General features: G+C 52.5%; 7 protein-coding genes across 7 annotated transcripts; 5 read left to right on the forward strand and 2 right to left on the reverse strand.

Moving 5' to 3' along the window:
• Positions 1-233: 233 nt before the first annotated feature.
• On the forward strand, positions 234-2126 carry IAQ61_007472 (uncharacterized protein; the record flags this gene model as incomplete). Its single annotated transcript, XM_003842349.1, has 7 exons — positions 234-779; positions 832-920; positions 969-1100; positions 1151-1208; positions 1256-1377; positions 1425-1699; positions 1750-2126. 7 exons carry the CDS (start codon positions 234-236, stop codon positions 2124-2126), a joined length of 1599 nt encoding a protein of 532 aa, XP_003842397.1.
• A 708-nt stretch (positions 2127-2834) lies between these two features.
• Positions 2835-4506, reverse strand: IAQ61_007473 (uncharacterized protein; the record flags this gene model as incomplete). The annotated part of the gene is made up of 4 exons (XM_003842348.2): positions 3547-4506; positions 3287-3432; positions 3161-3205; positions 2835-3023 (listed from the first exon to the last, which is right to left on the reverse strand). Coding segments are annotated over exons 1-4 (1272 nt in total), but the record flags the coding sequence as incomplete, so codon positions are not given.
• A 143-nt stretch (positions 4507-4649) lies between these two features.
• Positions 4650-11655, reverse strand: MIP1 (DNA-directed DNA polymerase gamma mip1). The gene is made up of 7 exons (XM_066097598.1): positions 11384-11655; positions 8061-11326; positions 7067-7134; positions 6861-7007; positions 6469-6605; positions 5503-6413; positions 4650-5441 (listed from the first exon to the last, which is right to left on the reverse strand). Exons 1-7 carry the CDS (start codon positions 11544-11546, stop codon positions 5031-5033), a joined length of 5103 nt encoding a protein of 1700 aa, XP_065952095.1. The 5' UTR covers positions 11547-11655; the 3' UTR covers positions 4650-5030.
• A 341-nt stretch (positions 11656-11996) lies between these two features.
• Positions 11997-13166, forward strand: IAQ61_007475 (uncharacterized protein; the record flags this gene model as incomplete). Its single annotated transcript, XM_003842345.2, has 2 exons — positions 11997-12893; positions 12943-13166. Exons 1-2 carry the CDS (start codon positions 12101-12103, stop codon positions 13164-13166), a joined length of 1017 nt encoding a protein of 338 aa, XP_003842393.2. The 5' UTR covers positions 11997-12100.
• Positions 13167-13624: 458 nt separating this feature from the next.
• On the forward strand, positions 13625-14551 carry IAQ61_007476 (uncharacterized protein; the record flags this gene model as incomplete). Its single annotated transcript, XM_066097599.1, has 1 exon — positions 13625-14551. One exon carries the CDS (start codon positions 13625-13627, stop codon positions 14549-14551), a length of 927 nt encoding a protein of 308 aa, XP_065952096.1.
• A 132-nt stretch (positions 14552-14683) lies between these two features.
• IAQ61_007477 (uncharacterized protein) lies at positions 14684-15055 on the forward strand (the record flags this gene model as incomplete). Its single annotated transcript, XM_066097600.1, has 1 exon — positions 14684-15055. One exon carries the CDS (start codon positions 14684-14686, stop codon positions 15053-15055), a length of 372 nt encoding a protein of 123 aa, XP_065952097.1.
• Positions 15056-15102: 47 nt separating this feature from the next.
• On the forward strand, positions 15103-16574 carry IAQ61_007478 (uncharacterized protein). Its single transcript, XM_003842343.2, has 2 exons — positions 15103-15970; positions 16066-16574. Exons 1-2 carry the CDS (start codon positions 15835-15837, stop codon positions 16185-16187), a joined length of 258 nt encoding a protein of 85 aa, XP_003842391.2. The 5' UTR covers positions 15103-15834; the 3' UTR covers positions 16188-16574.
• The last annotated feature ends 111 nt before the right edge of the window (positions 16575-16685 follow it).

The raw sequence follows: 16685 nt of genomic DNA on the forward strand, positions 1-16685 counted from the left end.
CAGAATGTGGAAATATCGATCGATTGACGTACCTTCGTAGACAGCCTGTCAAGTGGTGGGGCTTGGCTCTTAAGATTGATTAAGACTCACCTCTCCCGGCAAAGTGTAGGTACTTGAGCAACTCAAATCACCCCCCTGCGGTCTGCTTTTCCAGTCACATCGTCTCCACATCACCAATTCTGGTTCCTCCCTCCGAGCACACACATTTCCAAGTAGAGCGACGAGCTATCAGCATGAGCCTTCCTCAGCCAAACCACTCTGCCAGTGGTAGTGTCCACACCCTCGATGATGCGGAGAAGGGTTTATGCGACAGCACGACAAATTTGACCATGGTACCTTCGCAACCATCCGTATACCTATCACATGAGAAGCATGGATCCATTCATGACTCCAGATCTACATTATTACCCCTTACGCCCGTTCATGAGGGCATCACACCGAACCCCAGCCAACCAGAACTGTCGTTGGAATTTCCCAAAGGGCGGAGACCAAGCGTTGCCGCAGATTTGAAGACAGTCGTCCCCAAGGCAAAGCCTGTGCCACCCAAGGTTAGCAGATGGGTCCTTGCTTGCCTTTGGTTCAACACCTACCGGAAGTTCTTCACATTCGTCGTCTCATTGAACTTGATTGGAATCGTCATGGCTGCGACAGGTCACTTTTCCTATGCAACAAGTCATCTGGGTGCCTTGGTACTCGGTAACTTGCTCATGGCCATCATGATGCGGAATGAGCTTTGGTTCCGGTTTTTGTACTTGGTCTCCATATACGGCCTTCGCAGTGTAAGTGGGCCTCTGACCTATGTTGGAACGAGAGTAACTGACAAGTTGACAGTGGGCGCCGATTTGGATGAAATTGGCAGTCACGTCCGCTCTACAGCATGCTGGCGGTATCCATTCGGGTTGTGCCTCATCTGCGGCTGCGTAAGTAGACTAGCCAAGGTCGCAGAGTTCACACTGACATATGTGCAGATGGCTGCTTTACAAAGTCGTTGACATCCTCCGCTATCACGCGATTCAGCATCCTTCTGTCATCGCTACCGGAATCATCACTAATGTCTTCATCATTATTTCAATCATCAGCGCGCTGCCGTATATTCGCAAGTCAGTACCCTCACTCAATTTTTTTCAATCAGATACTAATATCTGCTCAGCACACACCACAACATGTTCGAGAGGTACCACCGTTTCATCGGGTGGTTGGGTGTCGCAGTATGTACTCACACTAAAGACATGCGAGCTTCGCTAAAATTCAGCAGATGACTTGGGTATTCGTCATCCTGGGCAATCAATATGACATCAAGACCGGCCAGTGGGACAACAGTGCCAACTCACTGCTCAGTGCCCAAGAACTATGGTTCGCCGTGTTTATTACAGTCTTGTAGGTACCCCACCTTCAACCAATAGCTCTGGACTAATAGCATATAGCGTGCTCCTTCCATGGGCCACTCTCCGTGAAGTTCCAGTCGAAGTTGAAATCCCCTCACCCAAAGTGGCAGTCCTCAAATTCAACCGCGGCATGCAACAAGGCTTGATAGGACGCGTCAGTCGCACAGCCGTCATGGAATACCACGCCTTTGGCATCATCAGCGAAGGGCGCAAATCAGGCACACACTACATGATCTGCGGTGTCCAGGGCGATTTCACAAAGAGCCTCGTCGACAACCCTCCTAAGACACTCTGGACCAGAGAACTCAAGTTCGGTGCGTTAATCTTACCTTATTCTATCCCACACACACTAACACCCTCACAGCGGCCGTTGGTCACGCCTCTGCAATGTATAAGCGCGGCATCCGTATCTGCACCGGAACTGGTATCGGCGCCGCCCTCTCGACCTGCATCCAAAGCAAAGACTGGTTCCTCATCTGGATCGGGTCCGACCAGGAACGCACCTTTGGCCCTACCATCTCCGGCCTCATCCACAACAATATCGAGCCGGAACGCATGATCCTCTGGGACTCGAAGAAACGCGGGGGTCGCCCGGATACCATGGAGTTGCTCAAAGATACGTGGACCCGGTTTGGTGCCGAAGTCATCTTCATCACGAGTAATAAGCAGGGCAACGATGAGATGATGCAAGGCTGTCAGGTCGCTGGTTTGCATGCCTTTGGCACGTTGTGGGACTTCTAAAGGGCTGATTAGTTCCTAAAGAGAGGCAAACGTGAGGGGACTTTTTTTAAATTTTGCACACGTAAGTGAACACTGGGATTTGGCAAAGCGATGAAGGTACACTGCATTATTATGGCGCATTTTTTTTAGCGCGTGAGTAATACTCCGCTGGGGTGGACGATTGCGACATGGGGCTCGGCGTGTTTTGACTTTCTTCTGATTAAAGTATCTCACGGTCGTAATTTCGTTAGTCATCATGTTTATAAGCATATAGTCGGTAGATTGGGGATTTGGCGTCAGGTTACACAAATCATCATGTTTGCGCAAAGCAAAATGCAGTTCCTCACATACAACTATCACTGCGAAAAAGTACTTGTGTATACAAACTCCTGGCGAACACAAGATGGTGCAATGATGGATAGCATCACGAACCCATCGTCTCATGCTCTCTGGCTGTTTCCCGATGCCTTCTCACTACCGTGAAATACTTGTCCGCATAGCCTTAATCATGAAAAGTAAGCAAGTAAGCAAAACAAAAGTACCCCCAAACTCTTCTCATCCCCACATACCATACTCATACTCATAATCCACCCACTACATCGCCACGCCACACCCCCTCAATTACATACCTCTCACACTCCCCACTCATCCCCCAATCCCCCTCTTCTACCTACCCCCCAACCTCGCACCACTAATCCCATGCCCATGTTCTTGCAATCTACTTACCCCAATTCCCCGCTTCTCGTTACCTTTCCCGTCGTTCTTCGCTTTGCCATTTCCCCAATATTTACCGCCAATCATTACGCTCCCCACATACATTGCAGAAGAGGATGGTATGGTACAGCATAGTATACAGGCACATACATGCCACATGCACGCAGACCCCGTGTGCGGTCGCGTGACGACTGCATTTGTGGGCTACTGAGTGTAGGCTATGGATGTATGCATGATGGGGAATGGGGAAGGTTGGTGGAAGGTTGGGGTGAGTAGATAAGGTAGGGGAGTTGGCGGGGATGGCGGTGGCATACTGTAAGGGTGGAAGTAAGGTGACATACGCTGATGCTACGAATTGCAGGTATCAGGCCAAGTATGATTGCAACCTGGGATTTGTATTGGAGATCCAGCCCCGTTCTTTCAATGTCAAACAGGATTCATTCCACATCCCCTTTCCTCGCTCTTACTACCCATAACGGATCCAAATGATCCGGCAATCCTGCATCTCGAACCACCACCCTCCCTGTGTCATCCGCGATCCTCTTCCCAGCCTCGTCGCGCGCACACAAGTCAACGATTTCGACATGCTGCCAGCCAGAAAAATGCAAGTAATCTTTTGAAAGTTTCACGCAAAGTTAGCGAACAAGTCTTCACTCCCCGAAAAAAGCATCACCGTTAAGTCACCCAGGCAAAAAAAAACCCCCAATATAAAGTCTGCAAAACTCACCTCCAACAAGCTCGAGCCTCGCCTGCTCATCCAACATCATCCACTTACGCACCACTTTAGTTGCAAAACACCGATTACTAAGCACAAAATGCACCCGCCCACCCTCGGCCGTCACATCCAACAAGCCCCTACACACCTCCAGCGGCTCGACCAAATAATCTATACTAACCACACACGTCACCGCATCAAACGCACATTGCACCTGCGGCCACGCAGCGCGGACCTGATACGGCGGGGCATTCAAGTCAAAGACGCGCCAGTGAGCCTGGTCGCGGAACACGGGGTTCTGTTGCATTTCGAGGGCGTTGAGACCGAGGCCGTAGACGGTGAGGTGGTGGGAGTGGATGGCGGTGTGGAGGGAGGGCGGGTAGAAGGATTTCCAGCTTGTGCAGAGGTCGAGCAGGGTGCCGGTTTGGGGCAGCGCGGCGGCGTAGTAGGCTGTTAGCCGGGTGATGGCGGCGTCGTCGATGTGGGTGACGAGGCGGGGGTGGTGGTAGAAGAGGGCGTCGGGGGTTGGGTCGGTGCGTTGGAAGTCGGAGGGGGAGTAGGGCCATTTTGGGTAGCGGGGGGTGTAGGCTTTGGTCGGGTAGGGGGTTGGTGTGGATGTCATGTTTGCGGTGGGTGGGGAGGAGGAGGAGGAGGTGTGAGGCACTTTGGTTGTAGAAGTGTGAGGCAAGTCAGATGTCCGGCGAGAGTGAACCTTCCATGTAGCATTGCGCAATACCTGGCCGAATTGTCGTAACGGGAACTGGGACATGACAAGATCTTGTAGTTGCAACATTGAAAAATACTTGCCGCGCGACCAGCGTTGAGTTGAAGCAAGGATAGTGACGTCAAGACACACACGGAAGCACGTGAGTTCGTGATTGTCCATGTTATGTGCGGGTCCCATCAACCCTACAATCGACACTTGGCCCCCCCCTCCCCAGGTCTCGTATCCAAGATAATTACAGCAAGGTCCTGGATTTCACGTTCTGATAAATGTATTGTTAAGCAATTTTCCTTTGCATAGTACCCCCAAACCCCCCCCCCCCATTCCCATTCCCATCCATACTCTCCGCTCACACACCAAACCCCAACACAACCCAGCAACTCCACCAACCCCTCTACCAAAAACACCAGCGGTATCCAGATACCGCGGGTAGACCAAGGCCTCAGATGCCAAAGTAATTCACAGGTGAACGTTTGAATATCACGGGCAGTAGTATGCGAGTAAACGAGGGTATATTGCCTTGCAACATCAAACAAAACTTATCTCAGCAGGCGTAATTCTGGAGAAAAAGCGGGGTGAAATGTGAAGTGAGTCCCAGCCTATCGGATGCGGTAAGATAAGTGGGTATATGTATATCTCCGCGTAAGATATCTTCAAAGAGTAGGAAAAAAAAATAGAAATGAACAAGCGCCTGGAAACGAGGGGTGTGATGTATATTATACATCACACAAGCTTCCGACGTGTCGAAATACCCCCAAAGAAAAACACCCCGTCAACTGTGAAAATCCCATCCCTGACCCGAGGCCGAACAGTCCGCGCCACCAAACTGGCCAAGCGCAGACGAGAAATCATCCAAGACGGTGCGAGCATTCGTATGGTCGAAAAACTGCGGTATGATGCCCTCGATGAGACCGCTAAAGTCTTCGAGGTTCTCAAAGTTGCTGTAGGTGTCTGCAGAAGCGGCGTTGTTTAGCATGGGGTCTAGATTGAGGGGAGTGGGTGTGGTTTCATTAGTGTTCAAGAGAGCAATGTCCTTCGTTCGGCTCGAGGAGATGGTGCCATAGTCGCAGAGGGAGTAGAGGAGTTCGATGTCGGCTGCGGTCAGTGGGACTGTCTGGAAGGAGGTGTCGATCAAAGGAGAGTAGCGGGCGGATTCGCGGGAGAAGTGCGTGAGGGTGGCGACCTTGGTGTATCTGTTAATAACAATGCGCTGTTTGTTGTTGGTGAGGAGGAAAATGACATACCATACGAGCCGAGGTTTTCCAGTGTTTTGCCTTGGCTTCTATATGGGCCAAGTTTCCTGCAAGAGCCTCCGCCGACCTCATACGGGTCGTCTCGTCGGCCGAGTGCTGAAATAGGCCATTGATTGAGGCTGCAACAAGCGAGAAGTAGCCCAATATTGTGGCGGAAACTCTGTACTTGGCCCTCGCTGCGTTGGTCAAGGTGCGGCTGATTTCCTGGGCGTGGTTGGAACCGCTCTCGATAGCCCGCGCGAAAAACCGAGTGGGTATCGTCAAGGAGCACTCTTCAAGTCGACGTCGAAGCAGAAACGGATGCTGCAACAAACAATGACAGAGGTTATAGAGGACATAAGCAAATATCAGTGATTCGGTGATTTGCAAACCACATCCATCGAAAGCTTTTGCTTGATCCAGGATTTGCTCCTGTATATCCCCGTAAGAGTCAAAGAGCGTCTCAAAGCGCGTCAACTGTGAGCATATGACTTGATACTCAGAAGTGTGATCCCAAGGCGGCTTTTGATTACTCGATTTGTTGTGTTTGAACGCATAATTTGATGTCTGACTCAAAATGGAAGCCAGGACAATAGTCAGGGCTGATGGAGCGAGATTTCGAATTTGTGAATCCTCCAAGCTGTTGAAGCCTTCCAACGTAACAATCTTTTCGGGTGTCGACATCCAGAAAGAGGTATCCGAACAAGGCAACTGGAGATCGATGGTCTGATCTCGGAACAGGGACGGTCGGTCTCTGCCGCATGTTGCCATCTTGTCAAATAAGTAGATTGACCATAGGGTACGGCGACGTTCCTCTTGTGCTGAGAAGCATAATGTGTTGTCGGGTTCTTTTGTCATATGTAGGGCTTGAGCCATACTCACAGCTACCCCGAGCTTGATCCAGGCAGTCTCATGCTTGCATGCTAGTATTCGGTAAGCTGCGCACCGGCCGGCTTGGGAGAACAAGATGGTGCATACCTAAAAAGTCCCAGAGTGCTAGCAAAGTTGCAGCCTGAACTAATCGGTAATCCATGCCATCTTCATCATCAAAACATTGCCGTTCAACCTCTTTCCACGCGTTTGAAGCATACTTGGCGGCCATGTGAGGATTACTGCTATAGAAGGGATCAGGCGAAAAACGCAAGGAAATAGCTAGTACGGCGAAGATCAGGTAGTGTGGTAATTGGTTGCTCGTTAACTGGTGTCGAAACGTCTGCTCATGAAAAAAACAATATGGTTGATCATGACATAACTCGAAATAAAGATTGATCGTGGAAGTTACAACGTGTGGAGGAGGTAGAATCGTCGGATCAGCCCTATGCCAATGAAGGTGAGATCAGTGCCTTGAGGGAGTAATGGGGTTCACTTACGTAGTCGAGATTGACTGATACTGGGCTGAAGCTAAGGATCCATTTGCGGTAAAATAAGGAAGATTGCCGTAGCCCATAGTGGAGAAATGTGAATTTGCTGAAGATGATAGATTGGCTTGACCTTGGTCTCCAGTATAGTCCTGGGAGCTGAAGGAAGTATGCTTGTCAGAACCAATAGCCGGCCATCGAAGTTCCAAAGAAAGTACCTATTCAGATTGTGATGAAATGGGTTCGACCACGTTTCCGTAGGCGATACTTGTGAGTCCAGGCCATGCTATGAGGCTGTTAGAGGCTTGATTTCATACGGCATTGACATGGATTAGGTACATTTGAATATATTTCCGTAGCAGCGCGCTTTGAATTTGGCTTGTCCACTGAACTCATGGCCCACCGCGGACTTGGGTAGATGCACTCTTGAAGCAGCCGAGCACAAAAGCTACAAGTTGGCCGCTCGCCATGACATTTGACCTTCTTGCGCCTATGCGCATGTCATCAGCTGGTTGGGATCCTTCATGCCAGTTGATAATGCTGGGTGGATACCCGGTACAGGCGGACGCACGGGCCATGTCAGCTCCTCGAGACTTACCGGCAATTCAGGCAGGCTTGACGTGGTCGCTTGACCTCCCGGGTCTCAGTATTAGGACTGGACATGCCGAAGAATCATAGATGTCATTGAAGCGAGAATGTGTCGGCGCGTGGAAGGCTGATTAGTTTTGGTAATGTGGAGAGAGGCAAAGGCATCGCTGGGACCGAGCCGCGATAAACCCCGCAGATGCATACGCAGAAAATGGCATCGCTGATTGGCTTGACTACACGCTACGCATGCTTAGTGTAAGCCAAAGTCGAGACGTCGACTGCCGAGAGGAACAAAGTATCACATCTCCCTCCAAATGCCGTCTGTGAGTTATCACAAGCAACCATTTGCTTGCCTGCCTGCGTTGACTGTCCTAACATAGATTACATGTAGCTAAAATAGATACCAAAGTAGATACTAATGTGAAGAAGACCAAGAGAAACCCCCAAGTTTGAGTCGAACAAAGTTTACTCCCCCAAAATGCGTTAAAAGCTGTTCATATCATACAAAAGTCCTGAGACCGCGTCAAAAAAAAAAACCCCCTAACATCATACCCTAACGGCTTTTTGCCCTGTACTCCTCGCATGCACTGGATAATTGCCCCAAACGCCCAAATTCTTACCTACATTCCGTCTCACTACATTGGCACCACTGACACCCACACCACGACCGCCCACGTTGCCCATCTTTTCATGATATTCTGTCCATGTTCGCGTATCAGTCGGCAGAAGCCTGGCCATTTGTTCGTAATGCCTAACGCTCTTCTCGATGTCTTCTTGCTCGGCTGCTACATCCTTGTCCTGCCCTTCATTCGTTTTCCCCTTGCGCACCGGCGTTGCACGTAGCGGCTTACAAATGTCGCGTAACTCGTTGTCGTCAGACGAAATTTGGGCTTTGAGATAGGCGAGTGCGGTGGGGGAAGTGGTATTGCTGCCTTCTAGGGTTCTCATGATCGGGATACGGGGTTTATATAGGTGCGCGTATTTTTCGGGCGTGGGTGGGGACATGGGCGTAAGGCTCGGGTCGAGACGGGCTTCGCTGCCTTTTTCAAGCAGGGAGAGAATGTCGAGGGATTCGCCGTGCGGAATGGGCGTGTGGTGACTTGGGGTAATGCAATCCATGTCTACCTCTTTGCGGAGCACTTTGTCAATGTCTACAGCGCTGAAGTAGGCGCACGATTGAGGGAGTTCGTTGATGCCCATTTGTTGGCTGAACATTGCGCGTGTCCAGAGGTTGGCGACTTGCAGGGCCATGGCAGCACGGTACTTGTCCTTATCAGCGACCAAGTACCGAATTTCATCGTGTACGGTAATGGCGAGGCGGGCATCGAGGTTGTACCGCCGGGTGAGGAAATCCATGGACACGATAAGGAGGTGCAGGTAATCGACGCCGCTAGATTGGATAGCCCAATTGATGCGGGATGTCATGAAACCGCCCCTGGTCAGGTAGCGGCGCTGGAGGGCTTCTGTGATGGCGGCGCCGAGGACGGGGGTTCGTGGTCGTTCTTGCTCAGCGAAGTCTTCGAGTTTGTTGAAGACGAAGGATTCGGTGCCGCCACGCCAGAAGGGTCGTTCGTGTAGTTGTTTCCTTACTGTCTTCTTACCCTTGGTATTCTGATACAAATCGTTTGCTGTTTTGAGGGTTTGCTCATCGGTCAGTGTAGGATTGAATTGTCGTAACAGGGTGGCTGCGAACTTGAGGCCTGCACCATAAATGCGGCCATAGTTGAAGACTTTGGCGGCGTTACGACTTATGCCCAAGATACCGGCTGTTCGCGAATGCAAATCTGTGCCTGCGGCTTTGGTGCCCTCGAGGGTCATGAAGCCTACTGCGTTGCCCCCGTGTAATTTGAAGGTTGCATCGCCAATGAGACTCGCAATCCAAAGTTCCTGAGAGTCGACATCGGCACCGACGAAGCAGTAGCCCTCTGGTGCGCGCACCATGGACTTCAGTTCCGAACCAACGCGGTTTTTCTTTGCATTGCTAGCGGTGAGCCAAGTGTTCTCAACAGAGCGCCGCGTGATGGTGCCCATGGGTATGATCTGAGGCAGAATGAAGCCAACCTTCTTTCCTCGTCCTTCGCCCGATGCAGAAGCGAGTTTGGGAGCCTTGGGTACTTCGGCGTTGTAGACGACCATTTGCCATATGATTCGGTCACGCGCACTGATCCAGTAGGAGCACGAAGCATTCATTTCGAGAGCTTCCTTGGCGTAGGCATACTCTGAAGTTAGCCTGCCCTTTTCAAAATAGGCCAGATAGGCCTTGGCAAGGGGGTTAGCGCAGCGTGCTTGGGGCCCGTCCTTGTGAGGTATCTTGTAGTAACGATGTGCTGTGTCGTCGCGCAGCTTGAGGTTTTCTTCTTCTGACATGTCCAACTCTTGTAGCCCGTTTTTATTGTACGCAAAGACCTCGTCCATGGGAACTTGATAGGTCCAACCGTGCACGTCTGACCAGACGAGAGGGTATCCATCCCATGCCAGCCTCAACAAGATGGGCGCTACGCGTGTGCGCACCGTCAAATTCAACGGCGCAGTGTTGCTCGTAAACAAGTCCTTGTACCACTTGGGCATACCCGGCTTTTTCTGCCGTGCTGCTGGTCGAGGTGGGTCTCCCTTCTTCTTGCCTTTGGCCATTTTAATTTCCTGGCCTGACCAGTTCAGCTGGCTCAACCATGGATCGTTGTTGTATACTTCGGGTTGTTCCTTGACCTCCAGGGCCTTGTCGGTGAGTGCAACAAGCCGTTCTTTGACGGCATCATCAAGTTTGCGATAGGTCGCTTCGGCATTCTTCACGTAGGCATCCCATGTCTCATTGACTGGTAATATCTCGGCGGCGAGGAAGCGGAGGGCAGCAAAGCTGACTGGGTGGGGACAAGTCTCCATGAAGATGGGAAAGACCTTTTGATAAACCCGATGTGTGGTTTCGACATCGCCGGCACAGTAGTCTAGCAGTTCGTCGAGCTTCTCCCGTATCCCCGCTCGATCCAATTCACCAAAGTACTCTCTCTGTGCCTTGTCCATTGTGATGTTGCAATGAAACTTTGCGACTTCGCGCAACGAGTTGACGGCGCTCCTGCTAATCCACAACTCTTCCTCATCGTCAAGTACAGGCCCCTGGTTAGGAATGGGCAATAGTTCCGAATTCTCTACGGCCGTCGCATTTTTGTCTTTCATTTCCTGACTCTTCTTATGCTGCATCCAAGACGGTCTTTGGCGCGAGCACATGCCATTTGATGCAACGTGGAGTGACATGGTGTCGATGAAGGCGTTTTTGGATTGTTGGATGTTGTATTCCTCTGCTATCCGAGCTCTATCGTACCCAATGTTGTGTCCCACAATGATCCGAGGCGTCGAAATGTCTCCCAAAGGAATGAGGTGGCGATCCGACTTGGACTCGCCCAGCAGCCATGGCGATAGCCAGACGTACCAGGCCGTAGGGCTCACTGCGCAAGCCATGCACGCAAACGAAGTCTGCTTCCACATGACCTCGGTGTCAAAGGTCAGCATAGTCTCGTCTGGCACTTCTACGGCCTCTGTCGTTCCGTCGGCGTTGTATTTGGTCCAGCCGCTCCTTGTGACCCACTTGCGTGGTTTTGGTGGGGGATTCGCCCACGCCCATTTCTTCGCCATACTCAGATATGGTTCGGCCGCATCCATTCCCAGCTTGTAGAAATGCTCGTCGAGCGTGGTGCCCTGGAGGTCGGGCAGGTCAAAGCCCACGGGCGGGGTCGAGTCGGTGTTCTTGCCCAGCAATTCATGTCGAGTGAGATGGTCTTTTGAGAGTGAGATGAGCTCTGGCGGAGCAGTGGTGCTGACACCAGGGAAGACCTGGGAGTGAATTTTGCTGGAGAGTTGTTGTACACCAATGGGGTTGAAGCGCGCCTTTGAGGGGACTGTGAGATGATCAGAATATGCCGAAGACCGTCATGGAACTTGGTGTCGTCGCATACCATTGAGACTGGTCACTTTGGCCTCACTGCCTCGTTCGGTCGCTGCGTGGGCTGTGGCAAAACATGATCGCGATGCGCCGGCGAAAGGGAGCGGCGGGGCTACCAGTTTGGATCGATGGGAGGAGACATTGGCGGCAAACGTTCGACATGGGGTGCGGCGCATAATCGCGTCGAAGGTGAAAAGAGGAAAGTAGAAGAAGAAAAAGTCTTTTCACTACTGCATTCCGTCTTATGTCGCTTGGGCAGTGAATAGTCTCTCTCTCTCTCCGCCCAGATGACGATGAATAGAGACAGAGCAGACTTGGTTCGTCATGATTGACTAGTTTTTGGACTTGCAAGGCTTGGCGCCCCGTCAGCCACATGGGGCAGTTCAGCCCTATGGTTACGCCACGAACGCATCCATGACACGGCATTGCATGGTGGCAGTGCCATCGCCTGGGGGAAAGGAGGAGTGTGTGTGTGTGTATGTGTGTGTGTGTGTGTGTGTGTGTGTGTGTGTGTACTATAGTATGTACTGTTATTACACTGTGAACAGCAATTCGAGGCCCCCGGCCCCGTTCACACTACCCAAGACTACACAGTACCTACACACGCAGCTATCCCAGGACCATATCACGTGCGAGAGGTAGTGCTGGTGGGTAAGTACCGTAACTACCCGACTTCATACAAAGCATACCAACGACGACGGCTGTCTCTTTTTCCCCTTCTGCTGCCACCATGCCGTCACACCTCACTCACCAGCCCCCCCAACCCCATCACCTCGACCACCTCGACCACCTCGACGGCATTGAGCACACCAACACAGCTGCCCCTCCGCACCCCAGCGACCCCCTCTACTTCACCGTTGCCCCCCACGACAGCAGCTCGCAGTCACCGCTGACAGGTCACGACGCCAACTTCCTCGACAACCTACTGCCTGCTTACCGGCCCGATCAGCCCGGCTCGCCTTGTCCCTTTTACAACGAGGCGCGCATTGACGACTACCACGCACCCACGCCGCCGCCACCGCCACCGCCGTCGAGCACGTCCAACTTCCTCGAGAGCATCCTCAACCCAGCAGGCCTTGACCACGGCCGATATTCGCCCTTTGTCTATCGGCCCTCCCCACCAGCACCAAGTCGTGTTCGAGCTGTCCGAAACATGCCACCCAACACGCGCGCGAACGGACAGGATGCACAGCAATCTGGCCGCCTGTCCAACGGATACGTCGACCTCACAGCCACGCCCGACTCGCCGCCCCGGCGAAGAAAGCGCGGATCGTCATCGCCAGGCCCCTCTGCGAAGCGGGCAAGACGAAATGGGGGACGTGTTGGAGAGGCTGCAGAGGGACAAGAGATAGAAGAGGTGGATTTGACCGACGACTCCATACCAGTAGCCCAAGTCCTGCAAAAGCAGCGCCTCGATGCCGTCAAAGCCCAGGCCAAGCCAGAAGAGACGAAGTCGACGTTCAACACCTTCACCTGTGTCATCTGCATGGACAGTCCGACGGATCTCTCTGCCACCGCATGTGGTATACCTGCCTCTCCGCTCTCGCTACACTGTATACTGACAATGGCCAGGCCATCTCTTCTGCCACACATGTCTCATGGAAGCCCTCATCGCAGGCGAAAACCGTGCCGGTCCCGGGGAAACGAAGCGCTCTCAGTGTCCCGTGTGCAGAAAGGTTCTAATGCGCAACAAATCCACAGATGTCATACCGCTGCTGCTGATGAAAGGGCTGGCCACACAGCCGAGGAAGAAGGTGGCTGTTGCCAGTGCTGCTGCTGCTGCTGCAAAGGTATAGTGTTGCGAATGGATTTGAGCGTGCATTGCATTTGCCTGTTTTGGCTTACATACTACTTGCCAAAGAGTGATCACTAAGACGGCCAGACCACGGTAAAACAACCCAGGCCTAATCGGGGACCGTCGACACGGCTGACATGGAAGACTGCCAACGACATGAGGCAGTTTGTGTGATTGAGTACAATCAGCATGGGATCGGCGTTTACATGGGAGCGCGGGTGTACCTGCATAGTGCGGCAGTTCATTACTTGCATTAGCGGCATCCATCATGATGACGTCGTGTATTCTTTTGGCGCCTGTTTCGAAGAGAGCTGCATCATGTTTTGGATATAGGTTCCAGGGCATTCGAGCACTCATTGCACTCCAACGCCCTTGTCTTTCACTCGTCCTCTTTTCGAGTGTTCCCCCTTCCTGTCTCCGAAATCCAAATCTCCCCCACCACCGGCAGGTTTTCTCACCATGTCCAAACAGACGTCGACAGTCGCCATCATCGGCGCTGGCACTGTCGGCGCAACCATAGCCTACTCGCTCATCATGAACCCCTCGGCCGGCGAAATCGTACTCGTCGACCCAAAAGAAGAGCTCCGCGACGCCCAGGTCCAGGACCTCAGTGATGCCACCTTCCACGGTCACACCACGGTGCGCATACGCGCGGGCACGCACAAGGAAGCCGGCCAATGCGACATCATCGTCATGACGGCGGGCGCGGCCCAAAAAAAGGGCGAATCCCGCACCGACCTGATTGGCAAGAACAAGAAGATTCTGCAGTCTGCCATCAACGACATGGCACCCTTTCGCCAAGATGCCATTTTGCTCATCGTCGCCAATCCCGTGGATATTCTGACGTTGTACGGGCAGCAATACTCGTCACTCCCGCACGCGCAGGTGTTTGGGTCCGGCACCTTTCTCGATTCCGCACGGCTGCGCGGCGAAGTGGCAAGGGAGACGGGTGTGGCGGCGAGTAGCATCACGGCATACGTGCTTGGTGAGCACGGCGAGTCGCAATTCATACCTTGGAGTCTGGCGAGTCTATCCGGCGTGCCCCTGTCGTCTGCACTCATGCCCGGCTCCAGCACACTGGACAAAGAGGCCCTGGCAAGCAGGGTGAAGAACAAAGCAAGTCGGATCATTGACAGCAAAGGCTCCACCAACTATGGGATTGGCGGCGTCACGGCCAGTCTGTGCAAGAGCGTGTTGTGTGATGAGAAGGTGATTCGGGCGGTTAGTGTGTTCAAGCAGGAATTGGGGTGTTGTCTGAGTGTGCCGGTTGTGCTGGGGAGGAAGGGGGTTGTGGGCGTGCTGGAGATGGAGGTTAGTGAGGAGGAGAAGGCGGCGATGGAGAAGAGCGCAGAGGCGATTAGGGAGGTTATGGGGAGTGAGAGTTGAGGTTGTAACAGTAGATATTCCTGTGCTAGAGAGAGAACTCGAAACGAACACGGACATGGAGGCGTGTTCGCTGCCCATCATGGCAATGATGGAAATAACCCATACACACAACTACCAAGAGAATGCTACAGTATGTTGAGCTGGCAAAAAGAAACCCTTGTACACGCCCTAGAAGCCGTAGAAGTCCTAGAAGCCGTAGAAGTCCTAGAAGCCGTACAAGTCCTAGAAGCCGTACAAGTCCTAGAAGCCGTACAAGTCCTAGAAGCCGTACAAGTCCTAGAAGCCGTACAAGTCCTAGAAGCCGTACAAGTCCTAGAAGCCGTACAAGTCCTAGAAGCCGTAGAAGTCCTAGAAGTCCTAGGAAGCTCGGGAAGTCAGCCCCCAAGGCCGATGGCGGAACACCCCGGGAACGCGGGAAGTGCAGGGTCCGCCACTGTATTTGTAAGTCTTTCCCGAGAAGCGTTTTTTTTTCTGCGAGATTTAACGGGGGGATTTGGTAGTTAGCATGGGTTTAGGGGGGGTGTGGATTGGATTGGATTGGATTGGGTGTGGGAAGATGGGTGAGGGTTACATTCACGCCTTCTCACACTTGGACATGAATATACAAATACCTATCCAATCCAATCCAATCCAATCCAGTCCATGTACCCTTGACCCTTTGACTCCCGCCCTACCCGTACCGGTAACCTGTGACCGTTACTGTAACCGCAGTCATAATTGTAACCCTACAAGAGAACACACACACACACACACACCCCAGTAAACACCCCATCCCTACCGGACCCCCCATCCCTCACCGCCCCCACCCCTGTCCCAAAACCCCATTTTCCCCCCCGGCCTCGCCGCATCGCCCCTTTTTCGCCCCCGGACCCACACACCGCCGCCCCCGGATCTCCCTCCTTTATTTAAACAGGCGGCCACGTTCGTCCGCATGTGCAATCCACTTCCCCGCGTGCACTCCATCTCGACCACGACGACAACTCGACTTTTTGCGTGTTTTATTTTGGGGGGTGAAATTTTGTGGCTTGTGATTGTGTCTGTGTGAATTGGGTTTGCGGGGACATTGTTGCGGGGTTTACGGTTGGGGGGGTTTACACGGACGAACGAAGGCACGCACGCACGCACGCACGTACGTGGAAGGGTGACGGGTTAGGGATTGGGAGTCGAGAGGTAGTGGGGATACGGAAGGGTTGGATAGGTTTGTCTGCTGGATACGCACATTCACTTGCGTGTACACAGTCACCACCACAACATCAACAACAACATCAACATCAACAACAAAAATGCTCACCCGCCTCGCCACCCGCGCCGCCCTCGCAGGCAAACGCACCACCACCACCACCGCTCGCTACAACTCCTCCAGCACATCCAGCACCGCCGCTCGCGTGATTCAAATCGCCGCCCGGACTGAACGACCTTGTATGTTTCTTCTCCCTCTCTCCCTCCTTCCTTCCTTCTCACCAACCCTTCCAACCCCACATCACACACACACACACACTAACCCAACCCCCCAGCCGCCACCGAAGCCGCCATCCCCGCTCTCTGGGCCGCCTGCGGTGCCCTAACATACACGGCGTGGAACCGGTTAAGCGAGGAAAGCGCGGGCGGGAATGTGGAGCGGTTGATTATTGTTTAGGCAGAGCAGAGAATCGGAGGGCAGTTTTATGTTTTTATATTTTGTTTTCAAGAGCAAGGGGGAAGAGGAGGTGCGTGATGGATTAGCTCAGCTACGGGTTAGGGATTAGACTTGGGAATAGACTTGCAATCTGGATTGAGAAATTGAAGAAGAAAATAATGATGAAAAGGGATTGGCGATACTTGTGAACAAGTCTGTTGACTCCATGCCCGTCAAACTCGACGCGAAATCAAAGCAAACACATCAACACATCACCCATCCCCGGCTTCCAAAGCTACACTGTCTCTTGTCATTGTAATCAAGGCGGGGTTCTCTATTCATTGTCACCAAGGGGGTATCTAATCTACCAATTTCCACAAAGCTAATGTGGTCATCCCGCTTCATCCCATCCCATCATTCACTCATCTCATCCTTGATTTCGTCAAAACATATGCCTGTGCATCACAACCCACACCAGGTGTTCCCTCGCCAAGCCTGCCTACCAAAGAACCAAAATCA

This window comes from Plenodomus lingam (assembly GCF_022343315.1).
Source record: "Plenodomus lingam strain CAN1 chromosome Unknown contig_3, whole genome shotgun sequence".
NCBI classification, from domain to species: Eukaryota; Fungi; Ascomycota; class Dothideomycetes; order Pleosporales; family Leptosphaeriaceae; genus Plenodomus; species Plenodomus lingam.